Here is a 19588-nt window from a genome sequence, read left to right as displayed (position 1 = left end):
AATGAGCAAATAAAAAAATCCCAACAGTTTGGTTGCATCCAATAAGAAAACACTTACAGTCAGACAAAAGAGCATCTCTATCATGTACTTCAAGCTGATGTAACAAACTCAAATGCTGTAGAAGGACTGCTTGGAAAAAAGATCAACTACTGTATATAACAACAACCTATTTTACAGGCATTTCTTCACAATAATAATATAAACTGAAACAAGAAAAATATACCATAATGCCACTGTGTATTTCAGAGGACAAAGAACAAACTCCATGCATCAAAACGAATTTCATGAGAACCACATAATCATGCAATATTTCATTTCATCAGGTTATATTGCATAAAAACTTCTTGCTTTCTATGTTTAAGATTTCTGTGAGGATATGTAGTAGGTCATAGCATATAGACTTCCCATTTGCACCCGGTTCCATTGACGAAGAAAAGAGGAAATAAATAAAGATTTATATAGGACAGAGTCTTGCCGGCAAAGTCTAAAAGCAAGAAGGCAATCGCTGACTTCACAGAAAAGAATCTGACCTCCAGGCCTGCAGCCACCAATCACAGGTAACCTATGTCTTTCATTCAACTAGACACAGTGACTATTAAGGTAACACTTTACAATAAGGTTCCATCTGTTAACATTAGTTAACAACATTAATTAACATGAACTAACAATGAACAATACTTTAACAGCATTTATTAATCTTAGTTATTTTCAACAATCAAATCAAAAGTTGTATTTGTTAATGTTAGTTAATACACTATGAACTAACAATGAACAATTGTATTCTTATTAACAAATAACAACAAAGATTAACAAATGATGTAAAAAATGTATTGTTAATTGTTTGTTCATGATACCTATTGCATTAACTTATGTTATTGAACGGAACCTTATTGTCACGGACAATTAATATTGGTGGCAATAACTGTCATGCTTGCTTATCATTAGAAAATATTACATGACATGACGTTTCTGTCCTGTCAGCAAATGGTTTTAGAATGCTTGTGCATATTTTAGTTAGGTGATGTTCAGCGAGACCTGAGCAATACTAAACAGCACTCTTTTATGCTCTTATGGCCTCTTTTACATTATGAGATTCAGTCTCTGGTGTAACGTTTAAAAAAAAAAAAAACATTAATTCAGTATCAAGATCTGCGATTTAACTGATATCATACAGATCCAAACCAGCAGGAACATTAATCAATGCTGAATGATGAACAATTCTAACACAACTAAACAGTGAGTTGGCCAAAAAAGTAATTGGACACATAAGCCACACTTAAATTTAACTGCATTAGAAACAACATAAATTAAGTGGCATCTGCATACAAATGATGCAAGACTTTTTCTCAGAATGAACTTAACTTTTCTTGCCATTTTTGCAGTTACTTTAAAGGAACTGGTCATTTTTAGTGGATGTAGTGAAGTCAGTTTTTCGGTGGTATCCAAACAGAGTAATAGGGGCATTTTCATCACATTAACTATGGACATGTTTCAGTAAGTTTAACCAGAAAATGTCCAAATACATTTTAAACATAATTTTACACTTACAGTATATAGATAGGTGATAGGTTAAAATTGTATAGCTATAGTTTAATCATTTTGAACCTTTGTGCGAAATGTGTTGCTTAAAAATGTGTGCTAGTATGGGGGCCTGGGTAGCTCAGCAAGTAAATACGCTGACTACCACCCCTGGAGTCACAAGTTTGAATCCAGGGTGTGCTGAGTGACTCCAGCCAGGTCTCCTAAGCAACCAAATTGGCCCAGTTGCTAGGGAGGGTAGAGTCACATGGGATAACTTCCTCGTGGTCACTATAATGCGGTTCACTCTCCATGGTGAGTTGTGCATGGATACCGCTGAGAATAGCGTGAAGCCTCCACATGCACTACATCTCCGTGGTAACACACTCAGCAAGCCACGTGATAAGATGCACGGATTGATGGTCTCACACACGGAGGCAACTGAGATTTGTCCACCTGGATTGAGGCGAGTTTCACTACGCCACCACAATGACTTAGAGCGCATTGGGAATTGGGCATTCCAAATTGGGGAGAAAGATTTTAATATATTTATATAAAAACAAAAAAAAAAATAAATAAAAAAAATAATAATATGTGCTAGTGTTATCATTCTTTAAAATAAATGTCACTTAGTTTGATATTTTGAAATGTAATAGAATTCACAAATTTTTAAGGGCAACTGTAGACTTAATTCCATAAAAGTCATTTAATTCTTATCTTTTACTTCTTATCTGGTGAACTGGGTAATTTAAAAAGTATGACATTTCCATTATAATAATTACTACCGTCTTTTATCCTTGAATTCATTCTAAAGACATATTCATCAGAATTTTAATGTTAATTCATGAGAGCAAAATATCCCATAATTAATAAATAAAGTTGTTGGAAGGCAAAGCACATAAATAGTTAACTAAAAATGTTTGTTGATATGATGTCTTCATATAAGATATCTACATTTATGCATTAGATATACGTTTTTGTTCCAGTAGTTTAACTGTTAGATAATGGCGCAAGCAATGCCAATGTCATGAGTTTGATTCCCACATAAATGCAGTAAATGCATAGTAAATGCAGATATGTTCTTCATATTTGGTGTTTATGTTGTTAAACTGCTCTATGGGGATTTAAGACATTATAACACTACAGTATGATTTTCTGTAAAGCTGCTTTGAAACAATGTGTATTGTGATAAGCACAATAAAAATGACTTATCAGGCCTTAAGTAATGCATTTCAAGTACTGTGACTCTGTTAACTAAACTTAGATGTCTACAGTGACAAAGTGACATAGCAAAAAAGGAAAACTATAAAAATAAAATAAAAATAGAGAGAAAAAAACGAAGTAGCGGCATCCACCACATTCTCAACAAAAACTTCCTCTATTTGGGTCCCAATGCATATTTTGTTTTATGTATTCAGGAAACTCCATCTATCATGGGATTTTTGCACCCATTTGTTGAGGATGTGGTTTCTTTCGCACTAATTTTAAAGGGTGCCAGTTATGGGGGCGGGGGCATTTTCAATAGAGCACATGAGCGACTGTCACAATCACAACACGAGGTATGACTTTGCAAAAACAGCATGTTCATTTTGTATTTGTTTGTCAAAATGGTCGTTCAAGATGACAATCTCTCTGCAAAGAGTGACGGATTAGCATATGCCTACATACAGTAAATAATACACTACATGTCCAAAAAAGTATGTGGGCATCTAAACCACGCCCATATGGAATTATTAAATGAATTATAAAAAAGGAATTATTAGAAACATCTGTTAATTAGAAGGGGTTGTCCACATACTCATAGCTACTCCAGATATTACACATTGTAGCATGACAAGAGTGATATAACCTAAAGGAGAAGTGAAGAACAGTCGACTGGCATTAGTGCTGAGCATTTGAAACAGCTGCATATAGGAATCTCTCATTAGACCACAAACATGATGTGGCTTGAGAAACGCAGACAGGAAATACTCTTACCGGAAACGGTGCGAATGAACAGAACACACAAGGAAATAGAGAAAGAGAAGAGTGCCTCAGAGTAGGGAGCCAATCAAAAGATTCATGTAATTTATATGGAGAGAGAGAATGAGTGAGAAAATGAGACAGAGAGACATTCACAGGTGTTGATCAATGTTAGGTGGAGTGAGGGTCATTTGTGTGGTGGCACGCAGAGGAGAGGACAGGTGATCTGGAGATAGACAAAATGCAAATTGAGAGGGAAAGATATCCAACATTTGAATGACAACGAGATAACGGATTGACAGATGTGAAAAATCAGCAGACACTAGATGTAGGAGAAGAAATTAGGAAAAGTGTGCATAAAGCAGAGCAGTACAGACCTCCAACATGAAAAGGGTCAGCTGCCATGACAGAGGTTCTGATTTTACTGTAAATATTCTGTAACTTTTAGATTCATCTATTGAAACTAAGCTCCCTTTACTGTTGCATATCCTTCCAATATTAGGAAAGAGAAGAAGGTCCCAGTTTGTGTGGCCCATTTCAGTACAGAATGTTTTGTCATAATGTGATGCAGGCTTTGTAAAGCTTGTTTAAAGGAATAGTTCATCCCAAAATAAAAATGATCTCATCATTTACTCACCCTCATGTCACCCCAGATGTGTATGACTTTCTTTCATCTGAAGAACACAAATGAAGATTTTTAGAAGAATATTTCAGCTTTGTAGGTCAATACAATGCAAGTGAATGGTGGGCAGAACTTCAAAGCTCCAAAAAGCACATAAAGGCCACATAAAAGTAATCCATATGACTCCAGTGGTTAAATCCATGTCTTCAGAAGTGATAGGTGTGGTGTGGGTGAGAAACAAATCAATATTTATAAATCTACACCTTTGACCAGCCCGACCAGTATGTGGCGATTTGCATGAAGAATGTGAATTGCCAAAAAACAAAAGAAGAATGTGGAAGTGAAAGTGGTGATTTATAGTAAAAAAGAACTTAAATAATGATCTGTTATTCAACCACATCTATCATATCGCTTCAGAATGCTCTTATGAGTCTTATGGATTACTTTTATGCTGTCTTTATTTGCCACCATTCACTTGCATTGAATGGACCAATCGAGCTGAAATATTCTTCTAAAAATCTTTGTTTGTGTTCTGCAGAAGAAACAAAGTCTTACACATCTAGGACAGCCTGAGAGTAAATGATCAAGGAATTTTTAATTTTGGGAGAAACTATTCCTTTAAAAGCATTAGAAATGGTCACGAAAAAAACAACAACTAAAATTTCACTTTTTGTAGTGCAAAAACTTGACTGGCATCATAATTGGACATTGTGAAGAAAATGATTAAAAAAAAAAAAAAAAAAAAAACATAACATGACCTCTGTCAAAACAACATCAAATGTCACAGAACTAATGAGGGATGTGTGCAATTCATGGAGGGATGTGTGCAAGATTGTGAGAGATAGAGAACGAGAGAGAGTGAGTGCCGTGTGTTTTGTGTTCAGAGGAAGAAGGGCAGTGTGCCAAGGACGGCCAGCGGGCTGTGCTCACCTCTGATTCAGCCCTAATTCACAAGACTGCAGTTTCTCAATATCTGACGATCACCACCCATCTCTGAAAGGTCAGTCACATGATCACAGCAGCAGCCTTGTTGGAGCAATGAGACAGAGAGGCGTGGAAAGATGCAGAATTATCTGTTTTAGCTAGTATATGAGATATGAAAATGAATATCAAGCCAGCTATTTCAACAAACAATGTTTATCAACAGTTATAACAGTACTACAGTAATTAACAGTTAACTATACAGTTTTCCAATTACTAAGACACATTTCATGAAAAGCTTCAGCATGGTATAGGATAGGATAGGACAGGATAGGACTTGATTAATCCCCTTTATTTATTTTTTTTGAAAATTATATGATGGTTTAGGATGTTTTTGTGCAAGCAACTGAGAAAAACTTTACAACAGTCCAAACAGTGACCTCTTGTGGGCGTACAATGAACTACACTTGAAGCTGCAATACCCTAGGTTCCTCACCAACAGTCAAGTCTAATAAATTCACCCAGTCCAGATAGGTTCATAAGGGTAGGAGTTGAAGATCTCAGCATTCGCATTCCAGACTTCATATTGCTTAATGACAGGGAAAGAGTCTGAATTGTCTCGTCGAGGAGAGGCGGTTTTTGGCACTCTCATGAGTAGTGCTATCTTGCCAGTATAGTGATGAAGGAGCTCTCCAAGTTCTCTAAAGCCAAGTGATGGTTTGAGGGCCCTTGAAACCAAGCTCACCCTCCCTGAGACAATCACTCTCTGCATGTCCCACATCTGCGTGGTCCACAGAGCGACTCTCGTATCATACAACCAGCGTCTCACCCAAAGCAGGGTTCAGTTACAAGTGAGGCTTGGCTCACCTCGTCCAATCAGTCACTGCGGAGGGGTTCAGCCGAAGGTGAGGCGCTGCTCAACCTTGGCCAATCAGAGATGACATTGAATGGCTGCTCTCTCCCCTGCCCCTGGCTCTTGGGGGTGACGGAGGCTCCATGTCTGCTGTTTTTTAGTGAGGAGATTGGCTCAAGAGGAGCACTGGCTAGACAGACACAAACACAAGACTGTCTGTCTCTGTTAGACCATCTAGGAAAAGATGCAAACCTACAGTAGCCCAAAAAAGTATTTGGACACTCAAGCCACACGTAACTGTGTATGATGTCATCAGTGCTGGGCAAATTACTTCTGAATTGTAATCTGGTACTGATGAAAAATCACATGACTAAAATTGAAGCCAGTAACGTTATCTCTCAGATTACAGTTTTAAGGTAATCTAATCTGATTGTTTTTGGATTAATTTTGGATACTCTTGTTTCTTTGATGTCACATGCAAAAAAACTGAGAAAAAAAAAAAAAAAAGTCTAAAAAAGCACATTCATGTTTATTTACAAAAGTACAAAAGCAATTTTGCGAAACTAAAACTAACTTAACCGTACTAATGCAATCGTTAGGCAACCCCCCACCACCCTTCATTCGAAAACACTCAAAAACTTGCCAAACACTAAGAATGAAAATTTTTTTATAAATAAAATAAATAAATTAAAAAAGAAGAATAATTTGAGGGATCAGTAAATAATAATTTACTGCCTTTGCCTGATTAATATGTAATCATGCAATCTATAAAAAGTAACTGTAATCTGATTATGAGTATTTTAAAATGTAATTTGATTTAATTACAAGTATTGGAATTTGTAATTTTATTATATAATCCAGATTACATGCAATCCGTTTCTACCCAGCACTGGATGCCATTGCATTATATTATGAAATATTAAAACAACTGTTTAAGTACATAAAATGAATACAAAATATATAATAAAGTACTGTATTTATAACAAAATTCGTAAAATGTTTAGACAAACTTTGATATTGTCTTAAAAAAAGCCTGGCCAGAAAGTTTAAAAATAAATTAAAACTTGAGGTTTGAAGGTTTAACAGACCTTACAGTAATACCTGTCAGATAGAAAGAAAAGTATTTTTAGAAGAATATTTCAGCTCTGTAGTTCCATCTAATGCAAGTGAATGGTGACAGGAACCTTGAAGGTCCAAAAAGGACATAAAGGCAGGATAAAAGTAATCCATAAGACTCCAGTGCTTAAATCCAGGCCATCTGAAGCTATATGATAGGTGTGGGTGAGAAACAGATCAATATTTAAGTCCCTTTTCCTACAAATCTACACTTTCACTTTCACTTCCACATTCTGGTGTGGAAATGACTTTCACTTTCACATTCCGCCACCAACTGGTTGGGGCTGGTCAAAGGTGGAGATTGATAGACACAAAGGACTTAAATATGGATTTGTTTCTCACCCACACCTATCATAACGCTTCAGAAGATATGGATTTCACCACTAACATTAGGTCAATGTAAGACTATGGGATTTTTTTATTTTTGATCACCTGCTACGGGAAAACCATATGTACGATTAGTTAGAAAGTCAGAACAATCTGAAGGTCTGTACCAAGTTTAGTGGATGTAACTTGAAAGCTCTATGAGTTACATTTGATTATTTTGGTCTTTAAGATTGGGATTTTAGAAAACCCTAATAAACCCAAAGTGTTGAACCGTATGTTGTCTTTTTCAAGCCAAGATAATTAAGACAAAAGGTATTTGGACACTTTGTAGTTGTCAAACTTAGTTACTCTCCAACACTGGAGCACATACACTAAACACCATTCTAGGTCTGTCTGTTATCCAGACTCAGTGATTCAGGACCTGAGCACAGGCAGAAGACCACCTCAGCCCTGCTCGGCATCTGAGGGGAGCCAGCGAGAACAGAAAGCTAAGAATTAGCCGTGAAAAGAGCAAATAAATATGAGCTACTACTTGGAAGATCTGCAACAAAGCCTTTTGAGGACTTGAGAAACAACATGCGAAAGAAAGGGGGAGTGAAAGAGAGGAAACAAGTGTTTTGTCTTTCGGCCCCAAGCTGAAAGGCTGCTCGTGGAGGAGCAAAGCGCCACACAGGGCTGCTTCTGAAGGAAAGCTTTTAATGAGGCCTGGGGGAAAGGAGAGCTCATCAGACTGAAACACATCCTCTGAAATCTCTCTCTCACACACACAAGATTCACATCACTTAGATACACATACATACAGTCAAACTGTTCTTCCTCAAGACTTACAAACTTATAACAACAGTAGAGCTGGATTTATACTACTACTCCTCCAGTCTACCCGAGGCTATGATTCTGAAGTATTTCCTATACATCCTTGTCTCCACACAACCAGCTAACCATCCCTGCAAAGACTCATAAGCCTGAAGGCTTTTATACACTGCAAATCACAAGTTAAATCTTGACAGTGTCTTGTTGACCCTGTTGACCCTATCCTGACCCTGATGTCACCCACAAATAATCCTAAAAGTGCTGCCAAAATTATCCCTTTGCAAATCACATATCAACCTTTAGGGGAAAAGCTATATTGTTCTATCATGAAAAACTAGATTTCTGAAGAAAACTTGTGAAAATTGCATTGTAGGTGGTTTTCAGGGCATTACTATGCAGTTGTTAAGGTGTTCTGAGTGGTTTATAGCATGTTGTGTTGTGGTTTCCAGGGTTCTGGGTGGTTGCTTGTTACTTTATACAGTTATTAATACTGAATGACAAATTTTTTATGGAAACATTGTATATTGCTATACGGTTGGTATGGTGCTTTGGGTGGTTGCTACTTGGTTACATTAAGTCAAAAATCAAATCCAAAAGTCCCTTCTCAAGTTTGTATGATATTGTAGTCCCTAGATTTGGCTCTGGTCCCTCCTTTAATGCAAGTCTGATTAGGTTTTTAAGATTAATGCTCTATCGAGTTTTAAATAATCAAAACAGACATCCCTACCCAAAAACCTTAAACCTAAACTCAACCAATAGTGTCATATAAAGCAAATGTGACATGAAAAACCCCATTGTTGAAGAAACCACATCATTTTGCGGTGCTTTTATGACGCTTTCGGCTCATGTGTTGACTGGCGTGCTCTTGAAACCTTCGTACCCTGGTCGGTTGAGCTGCTGCGCAATTTGATCGCACTCAAACAAGCTTGTAAATATAGTTGGTTCTGTAATGCAAACATTAAAATGTATCGCCTTACTAGTCATCACCGTAAAAGTGTTTTGATGTGATATGATAGCACTGTGTGAGGAACACTTTGAAAAGTAAGTGTTTATTAACTGATAACCTGCCCTTTCACTCAAACAAAGTTGTTGTTTTAGCACCTCTAATGTTCATTGCACCAAGAAACTGCCATACAACAAGCCACGTAAAAATGTAGGTATAGTAACTAGTTTCTATGAGACCTGGTTGGTAACAGCACACCTCTCCTCAACAAAGCTGCAAAATTTGTATGAGCAAAACAAGCAATCATAGCAATAATGTACAAATCAATGTGAGCCAAAGGAGAAATAATAAAAAGTAAAAGCAAGCACATTTTAAAAAAAAGCAACACACTAAAGATATGACAAGAATGCCAAATGCTGCAGGTTGCAGCATAAAACATACCCGTTCAGCATGCATTCCCCTTGCATCCCGATGAACTCCAAATATAGGCTCTTACTGTTCGGTAAATTGCAGTAAATGGAAAATGGCTTGGGATTTTTTTTTACCTCTGAATGTGTCAAACAGTGCCATTGGTACCGCCTGTGACAAAAGCCCTGGTTTAGTGTTATTACCTAACAGAAAGATGCCTCATTATGGTATCAGCACTATAAAATGCCCCTGTTGTTAGGGAGGAATACTTACTAGCCTCATAATGGAAAGGCTCACACACAAATAGTGGCCCAGTGTGGACAGAGACCCAAGTGAAGCGTAAACAGAGACAATTGTCTTGAATAAAGGAAGCTTAAACCAGCTCTGTCCTTGGAATGCTGACTGATGGACAGGAACATTGCTTTAGCAGCATTTCGGTCAATCTCAAAATCTGACTTGTGTCTAGGATAGGACATTCTACAGTAGCACTGTTCTGCAATGCTGCTGACAGGAAACAAGACATAATGAGAGAGAGAGAGAGAAAGTTAGAGAGAGGCAATTTAACATCACTTGCACCATGCATGGAGGTAGAGAGGTGTGGGGAAGAGGAGAAAGACTTGTCAATTATGTTATTCTCAACCTCCTGCTCCTCCATAATGAAGCTCTTCCCTTTCATAGTGTGGTCTGGCCCTGTGATTATGAGGGGCCGTTACTATCTCAATGATCTGTCTCAGTGGTTCCAAACCCTGCTCCTGGAGGCCCCCCAACACTGCACTTTTTGTATATCTCCCTTTTCTGACATATCCAATTCAGGTCTTGGCTGATGAGCTGATGAGTTGAGCTGATGAGTTGAATCAGGTGTTTGATTAGGGAGATATCCAAAATGTGTAGTGTTGGGGGGCCTCCAGAAACAGGGATGGGAACCACAGATCTGTCTGATGAAAATAAAAAAATAAAATAAAAAACTCTACACTTTACTGACATGCTGTATTGTATAGGTATCTGAAATAAATGTATATAGTAGGTTCATACAGTACATACTAAGAAAATTAATTCATGCATCATATGCAATGTGGTAAAAAAATGCTATTCATTGAAATCTAGTTTTATAAGGTGTAGCTAAGTTAGAGATCTGGTAGACAGGTTAAGAAGGTAGGCACAAAAGGAAGGAAGGAAGGAAGGAAGGGAGGATTGACCAACCGACCGACCGACAGACAGACAGAGAGACAGACAGATAGATAGGTAGATTAACATTACTGACCTCAATAGAGTAATACCTAACAATTTTCCTCTGTCTGGGTCTTTATTGTCTCTTGGTGTGATGTTCTTGTCCAGTCAGTTGTGAGGACCCCTGTTTAGCCCTTTAGTTCTCCCAGAGTTCTGGCACATGGCCTAATCTCCCTGACTCTTCCTCTGGTCCTCTTTGCACTGTCATTGTGTCTGTCAGGTTCATTAGCCCAACATTATTCAGGAGAAATGGTCCAAATCACCATCTTCGCTAGCAGAAAATACATGTTCTCAAAAGCTCATTATGAGATCCCAGAGAACTGAGAGACATCCACCAGCAACAGTCATGCCACAATCTCAGGAATAAAGTCCTCTCCTCAGGGCCAGTTTTGATTTAGAACAGGATCAGTGTGAAACCAGCACTGAAGAACAACAGGCTATTTGCAGCCATTTTCCAGCTTGGTGATACAAGTGCCAAGTCTAAAGGCCTGTTCACACCAAATTTGATGTGACTAAACGAAATGATTCACAAACACATTGTATGATGCAGAATTTTAGACTTTCTCTGAAAAAACTTTGCATTTCTGAATGAGTTGCTTGACTTCAGAACGACTTCAAATTTTTAGCACAAAAAACTCTGCCAAGCTGTAAATTGACCAAAAGGTTCATTCACCTGATAATAATAATAATGCTATTATTTACTCACCATCATGTTGTTCCCATATGATTTTTTTTCCTTTGTTTAACACCAAAAGAGATATTGTGATGAATATTAAATTTTTTTTTTCTTTTCCATACAATAAGAGTGAACTGTGTTTGGCAATTTTTTTTTAATGTCGTATGGACTACTTTTTTATAATGCTATGTTTTCCATGTTGGACCTTAGCAGTAAAATCACCATTCACTTTCATTGTATGGAAAACAGCAGCTTGGGCATTCAGCAAAATTTCTTCTTTTGTGTTCCATGGAAGAATAAAGCCATCTGGGTTGGTAATCAAATGAGGGTGAGTAAATGTTGACAAAATATTTGGGTGAAGTGTCCTTTAATTATTCATCATTCTGTACAAAGTTGAAATGGACAAATTTCAGTTATTCAGTTAGGCTGGAAAAATGTTACATAAAGGAAAGCCACAGAAATGTATGAAAATTCAGTCACGCTGCAACACTAAAAGCGTGTTAAAAACATTTTCATACCATCTGTTACTTTCAGCTGGGGAACTGATGCTATTAAGAGAAGATAACATTGCAAAGGGGAATTATCTCATGAGTTTGTACACTAAAATCATTGATTGGGTTGCATGTCAACTAATAGTGTGTGACAGCTGAACTGAGACACTTTATCAGAGGCACGCTGCCCTTCATTATTTCAGCTCTGTTTTAATAATTTCATACAGCATTACTATTAGTCTGAACAAAGACACATTATAAAATCTGATCACTGGCTAAAAGAAAACCACTTAAATGCGATATGAAATTACCCTTATGGACAATACATTCAACCAACAACTTGCAATGCTGTTCATTTATTATAAATTGGCTTGAAAATCATAAATGATTCTGACTCTACAAATTCCAGTGTCACATTGGTTTATTCAAGATGCAAATCTAAGTGACAAGTCATGATGATGGCTAAATTTTAATTAAGCGTGTAGTTCTAAAATGTTATCCTAAATAACAACTGAATGAATGAGTGTGAATAGAGTGACATATCACATTTCACTGTTCTCCTATCTCTGATGTTGTGTTTTCAGTGTGCAGCATTAAGAATCCAGCGATGTTCCAGCCATTCTCTGGTGTTCAAATGGCCTCCATGATTAATGGAGCAAACCAGCAGAATCAGTGGGCCCCGGGGTCCTCATTCTCTTCCTGCCCATACTCTTACCACACCAACCCAAACCCAGGCACCTACCACAGCAATCAGCCCTCCACGTGGCCATGCAACCGATGGAAGGTAGGTTCAATTTCTGCCATATCAGTATTATTTAAATAAATATCATATGAAAAACAGCCAGGAATACATTCGCACATGCTTTTTGCCTAATGGCAAAAAGAATCGGGTGACTACTAAGGTATCAATACAATTCTGATGTGACAACTGTTAATGTGAAATGGCATTCACAGCCCACTGTGAGTTCCCATTGTACTTCCGTAATATGACCTTTTTTTAATGAGTTAAACAGGATATTCAACAAGAAAAAAAAAAAAACAACAAAAAAAAAACAATTGGCTGGGACTTTTATGGATTGCAATCTGATCATGAGTATTGGGTCTCCCATACCAGGATGGCACTAGTTGGTTGGAAGGTAGAGGTTGAAAAAGAAGAGACTGTAATGTTGACTTGAAGTCAGTCTTCATTCACAGTGTTTAGCAGAGCAACTGAGTTGAGAGTTGTTAGGGTACTTACAAGAGTGTTGGCAGTATCATTAGCGCTGGTCTTAATTTAGTTACATGCACCATAACACAAATTAAATGGACCTCTTGGTGGGGAGGGGGGCACTTGCACATGATCTGAGAGAGAGAGAGAGAGAGAGAGAGAGAGAGAGAGAGAGAAACAAGTGATATGTACAGTATATGACTGCTATTGAATTAATTAATTAATGAAATAAGGCTTTGATCCATTTCAGGTTGATGTACATATTAAAATATTTGAAAATTCATTTTTAAAGACATGAGTCACACCAAGCACCAATTTCATGCACTTTCTTTATACTAAATAAAATAATACAATTCCACCAAATACAACAAATACATTTAAAATAAATGTACAAATCTTAAATAACTGTAAAAAAAATAAATACATGTAAAAAAATAAATTATATGAATGAACATTAAACCATTTATCATAATTATTTTATCATAATCATAATAATTTTATTCTCCTTTCTGCCGCATCGACTAAACCCCATAATGTGATTATAGATGCATGCAGATGTCCGCACATTTGAGCCAGAAACCACCCAAACAGCACTCTGTGTCCCAGGGCTCATTTGTCTGGAATTCCGACGCTGTGGATTTGGTGGAGGCATTGTTTCAGAGAATAATTACATACTATGTGCTGACAGAACACAAGACCTATGCTACTGTAATACTAGACACATTCGACAAGTGTTTATTTTGGCTGTAAAAAGCACAAGGTCCTGATCTAGGGTGAGAGTCTATTTCTATATTTGATCCACACCGTCTTATTTTTATTCTTTTTGGCAAAGAATTAAGAGATTTTAGCCTGTTTTGTGAGTTCTAGGACAAACAAATTTGCTCAGATGTAGCTTTTTCATAGCTCAGGAGACATAATGGAGCCCCCATTTATTTTTCATTACATAATCAACTTTGTCTCAGATGTTTCTCCTAAATTTCCTTAAGGGAAAGAAACAAATAAATGTTGAAATACAATAAGAGTTTAAAGCTCTTAAAATATATAAAATGCTACATATAAATAAGTACCATATAAAATATACATAGCATAGCTCAGAAAATTTGGTCTTGGAAGAATTTAACGCAAATGCTTGAGTTCATATAAAACTATGGACTGATGTCTGTGGTTTCTAAATCTCTATTTAATCTTATTGTTTTTTGGGGGAAAAAAGAGGTGGAAGAAAAATAGATATTGCAGCTTCCCTTAAAGACAACTGTCAAACAAGAAAGAAAGAAATCAGACTGAGAAGGGGCGGGGGTAATAGCATTTGGGGGTGCTGAGGCAAGAACTAGAGGCTAGAAGACATCAAAGCTGCCTTGTGTTTGCTCTGGTCCACAAGAGGCATATCATGTGATAATGTGTGCGCGTCTGTGTTTTGGAGTCAGTCTGTGTATTTCAAACAACTGAATAAGAATGCTGCACTACCGATGTTTGGAAGAGAGGCTTGCCTCTGAGAAGCGTGCTGTCCCCTGAGGCTACGGCCGACATACAAACACACTTTCACTCAAGAAGAAATAGATCTATAACTGTGTATCTACACACCCCCTACCTATCAAGCTGGTCCATTGAGTGTGTCTGAGACAGGTAGGATAGAGTTGGGGGGTTAAAGGAAGAGGTATTGGGCGGAAGGGTGGGAGGGTGCTGTTTGGAACCCGACTGGCTTATGAGACCAAAGCGGACAGCGAGGGAGACCACCCACTCTGTTTGGCTCAGAGCCAAACTCAGTCTGACAACCTGAGGCCCACTGGACTGATGGGAGGGTGGGCAGGTCAAAAGATGTGTAATGGGGACAGACAGTTGTAGCATACACTGGCATGGGTGTCCATAGCTGTGCATACATGGGAAAGGCACAATTAAAATTCTCTGAACAGAGCTGGGCATGCGAGAGTGTGGGTCAGTGTGTTTCTGAAGTATGCATGGGTAAAAGGGAACATAGTGCTCTATGCTCAATATAGTCTAACAGCAAAATGATTGATCCACATTTCAGCTTATTCTGGAAAAGAACTGCCAGCTTAGACAGGAAAAGTCTGCCTGACAATTGAATGTAAAGTGACCAATTACAGTTTGTTTGTTTGTACATTACATTTAAATGAATGCAAATCTCTCATTAAAAACTAATTAAAATAATGGAGCAGCAATCTTTGTGAAAAGACAACACAAGAAAATAGCAGAAAATCTCCCACCAGCTATGAAACCAGCTATTAGGTCTTCCGTGATAGAAAGAAAGAAAGAAAGAAAGAAAGAAAAAAAGAAAAAATGAAAGAAAAAAGTAAGGAAAGAGGGAAGAAGTGGTGTTCTGATCAGGAAATTCGATACCAATCACTGATTTTTTTAACACTAAGGTCGGCCGATACCGATTTTTAAAAAAAGTGCCTGTGACAGGTATCTTGCTCTCTTTATTAAGGAGGAAGCAGGAGCTGGGTAAACAATCCACACAGTCTTTCATTGAGAGCACTTTTCAGTGTAAAACAAAGTATTGGCTTTTCAGCACAGCATGCACCCACAAAACGAACTCGGCTGCGTGCGTCTCTTTCTCTCCCCTCCAGCAGTCTGGACACCCTTTTTATCCCCCTCCAGCTCTCACTGAAACACAGAACAGCTGTTAGAGGTAATTTCCCACAGGCGTCAATCCTTACCGTTCTCCTTCTCTCGGCCTCGCTCTCCACAGACATCGCTCGGCCACATCACCACAGTGCCCTTAGTCACACTTTTGCAAGTTATATTCTGCAGTTATGTTTATGCCCCACACAGTAAAATTACATTTATTGTGAATTGCTAACATTTATTTGTATTGAAAACAGTTATTAATAGTTCTGTTGTCAATATCAAAACGTCATTGTGATATACTGGCAACCAGTAAAAACCATGAGGGCATCACACACAGCAGAGATATGTTCAAAAATAAGAAAGTTGTCTATTAATAGCTCCAAAACTGATCCTGTGAGGAATCATTAGTATTTATGATTTATTAACCGCCTTTGGTGCTTTGTTGCATGCAAATCACAAATTATTAAGCAAATGCATGAAGACGCAGTGCTGTTATTTAAGGTTAAACAATTGTATCTGTTATTAGTGGCATTGGGACCAACATCAGTCTGATTTAAATTGGGATTCTCAATTAAATTGGTAATAGCGTTGAGATGAGAGACTGATGAGATATTGAGAGCACCTGAAGAGCGCGCATGTTTGATTGACACCGAGAGCGCTCATGTTGAAGGGGGAGAAGCTAATAGCACTCATGATCGCTCAAACAGTCTCTATCGCTCCACACACCGTCTGATTGTCATGACTCACGATACATCACGTATACTCAGATTTGTATTCACATGTTTGTTGTATAATTTGTTTTTAAGCCCATTTGCAGTCTCTTTATCCTCTCCATGCTCACAGTGCAGCGAGTCAGAATAACTACCATACTGACTCTAGAAAATGGGCAGCTTAATATTCATACACATGTTATTCTTACATGTTTTAAAACAAACCGGCATATTCATCTAAATTACAGCATGTCTGAAAGTTTAAATTTGTGAATGCTTAGAAATGCCACCAACTCACCCTCCAGTGGCCACACTGTATGCTTCAAGGGCTGAGCAAGCGCTCATTCATTAGAGTAGCAGTGTATGCATGCTGCAAAAAAGAATAGCCCTGAATCTAGGCACGATCGGCCAATTGCCGATCATGGATTTAAGATGAAAATTGGGTGATTTAGCGAAATCGTAAGGATTCGTATGACTTTTCTAAATTTGGCTAATTCGTATGATATCGTATGACTGCACTCAAATGAATTCGTACGACTTTACAGCCAATGATGCCGCTGGACATCGTTTCCATCCAATATGTGACAATTACTTGCTTCTGTCACACACAACAGCTACCTATCATGTTTTCACACTCTATTAATCAGTTAAGTTTAAATAAGGGGTTTGGGTTAGGGCATAACATTAATAAGCATGTCCTTAACATCTCATGTGCGGAACTTGCACTTTCTTCCGCATTAGACATCCGGGCATTTGCAGGTGATTAAATCATACAAATAAAACAAAGGGCAATAAAAGGAAAGAAAGAAAGAAAGAAATAGAGAAGGAAAGAAAAGAAGAAATGAAGGAATAAAGAAAAAGCAAGAAATGGATGAGACAAAAGGAAAGAAAGGAAGGAAGGAAGGAAGGTAGAAAAAGACAGGTAGGAAGGAAACGAAAGGAAAGAAAAGAAGAAAGGAAGAAAAAGCAAGAAAAGGAAGGAAGGAAAGGACTGATGGAAGTAAGGAAGGAAGGGAGGAAAGAAAGAAAGAAAGAAAGAAAGATAGAAAGGGGTGTGTGAGATATGTAAACAATGTAAACCAGCAGTGAAAGGAAACTTGATTAGCAGCACTGATTATGACAAACTGCCTGCCATCAATTCCAGCATGAGCGGTGTTTTTTCAGGACAGCAGAGTGACCCAGTGCTTGTGATGTGCTTCTTTTCGGTCAGATGATTCAAACCCTGATCCAGTCATCAGAACACTTGATTAGGCATCAAGCAGAACATTCCAGGATGTACCACAAGGACTGATTTGGACCTAAAAGGCTGTTCCTGTTGTTTTACAACCCTGCTGTTTGGTGGCTTGTGTTATGTTGCTCACTCCTTCTATCTCGTCTCTTTGATCCATGAGGGTCATTCCCTGTTAATAGGATTAAACCAGCAGTCTTTTTAATTCTATATTGTGGGTAAAAACTCATTGTGGGTTGGAAACCTGTTTATCTGTCTGACCTCTCTTGATTACCCTCTGTCCAGATGCTCCAGACATTCCTTCCTCTTTTCCCAGGAAAACAAAAAGGAAGGAATTCAGGGGCAAGACTACATACGATTCCAAGAAAAGGTCAAAAGAATAATGTCCCATTTGCAGATTATGTTAATGCTTTTTCAAAGGATGTGAGTGAAACAACCAGGCAGACACATACCCCCTTTTGACCAACACGGAGTCACCAATCTGGCACCATTCCATGTGTTTCGACTAAAGAAAAGGCAGTTCTAGGCCGAACAAATTTGCTCCACATCAGGCCCTTGAACCTACTTAATAATGTCCTCACTACTTACAGTTTTCAAAACAACAATAATAGACTGATGTGACAAAATTAAACTGCTCCCATTGTAAAAGTGAAGTCTACATTGCAAGTGGCCCAAGTGGTGCAAATTTTGTTGCTTAAATTTTAATGCAACTAATTTTGTGCCAACTTGATGCCCCACAAAGAGTTCTAAATAAAAGAGAAAGTGATTTTGCGTTCGGGTTCAGTCTATAAATTTGACAGTACCATTTGAGTCAGGAAGGGCCATGTGGACTAATTTGCAGTCTCATTTACTGTACCTCTAGTACTAATACAGAACTATTAGTAGCTACTCCAGAGTTTCACATTTAATTTAATCTACAGCCAACAATAAACACCATTATGACCCTGCACACGATAGGCTAACCTGAGCTATAAAACTGAAATGTCAGTTATAAAACAGCCACATGAAATAGTTCACCCAAATATTAAAATTCTCTCATGATTTACTCACCCTCCTGGCATCCCATGTTTGTGATTTTCTTTCTTCAGCAGAACACAAATTAAGATTTTTAGAAGAATATTTCAGCTCTGTAGGTCCATACAATGCAAGTGAATGGGTGTCAAAATTTTGAAGGTCCAAAATCCACAAAGGGAGCATAACAGTAATCCAGTGGTTAAATCCATGTGTTCAGACACGATATAATAAATTAGGTGTGGGTAAAAAACAGATCAATATTTAAGTAATTTTTTGTCATAAATTCTCCTCCCTGCCCTGCAGGGGGCGATATGCATGGAGAATGTGAATAACCAAACACAGAAGAAGGAGAAAGTGAAAGTGAAGGAAAAAAGGACTTAAATATTGTTCTGTTTCTATCCAACAACTATTATATCACTTCAGAAGATATGGATTGTCTGTAGTACTTTTATGTTGCTAATATGTGGATTTTGGAGCTTCAAAATGTTGGCACCCATTCACTTGCATTGTATGTACCTACAGAGCTGAGATATTCTTCTAAAAATCTTTGTTTGTGTTCTGCTGAAGAAAGAAAGTCATACACATCTGAGATGGCATGAGGGTGAGTAAATTGTGAGAGAATTTTCATTTTTGGGTGAACTATCCCTTTAAGGATAAATGCTACTCAGTTTGATATTTCAATATTTAATGCAATGACATGCCTAAATTATTAAGCGTGGCTTACATGTCCAAACACAGAAAGGCACTGTACACACTGATATAATGATTGATATATTGCCAAATAGCAGGGGACATACAGTATGGCAACAAATAAGGCCGGACCTAAGCAATAGCAATAAGTCATTTTACCACAAGCTTCATTCTTGCCCCAACAAAGATGGCAAATGAAGTCCTGGCATGTGCAGCCCCCTAACAAGCCCACATATTCTCCTTTATAAGATTAATGCAGTACATGCAGCAGGTGTCTGC

General features: G+C 37.8%; 1 protein-coding gene across 4 annotated transcripts in view; it reads left to right on the top strand.

Annotated features, from left to right (window-relative positions):
* The first annotated feature begins 493 nt into the window (after positions 1-493).
* The window catches only part of LOC127436659 (transcription factor EC-like), a 59687-nt gene continuing 40592 nt past the window's right edge, over positions 494-19588 (top strand). For 2 of the 4 annotated variants that reach the window (XM_051690939.1, XM_051690942.1), the window contains exons 1-2: positions 494-557; positions 12459-12658. In XM_051690939.1, the coding sequence (XP_051546899.1) occupies positions 12482-12658 (177 nt within the window). In that variant the 5' untranslated portion in view covers positions 494-557; positions 12459-12481. Of the gene's footprint in view, positions 558-5006; positions 5103-12429; positions 12659-19588 lie in introns of those variants that run through there. The other 2 variants (XM_051690940.1, XM_051690941.1) reach the window with 2 other exon arrangements.

Source organism: Myxocyprinus asiaticus, chromosome 47, assembly GCF_019703515.2.
Source record: "Myxocyprinus asiaticus isolate MX2 ecotype Aquarium Trade chromosome 47, UBuf_Myxa_2, whole genome shotgun sequence".
Lineage (NCBI taxonomy): Eukaryota > Metazoa > Chordata > Actinopteri > Cypriniformes > Catostomidae > Myxocyprinus > Myxocyprinus asiaticus.
The sequence above is the reverse complement of the archived record's forward strand: the minus strand, read 5'-3'. Positions and strand labels throughout refer to the sequence as shown.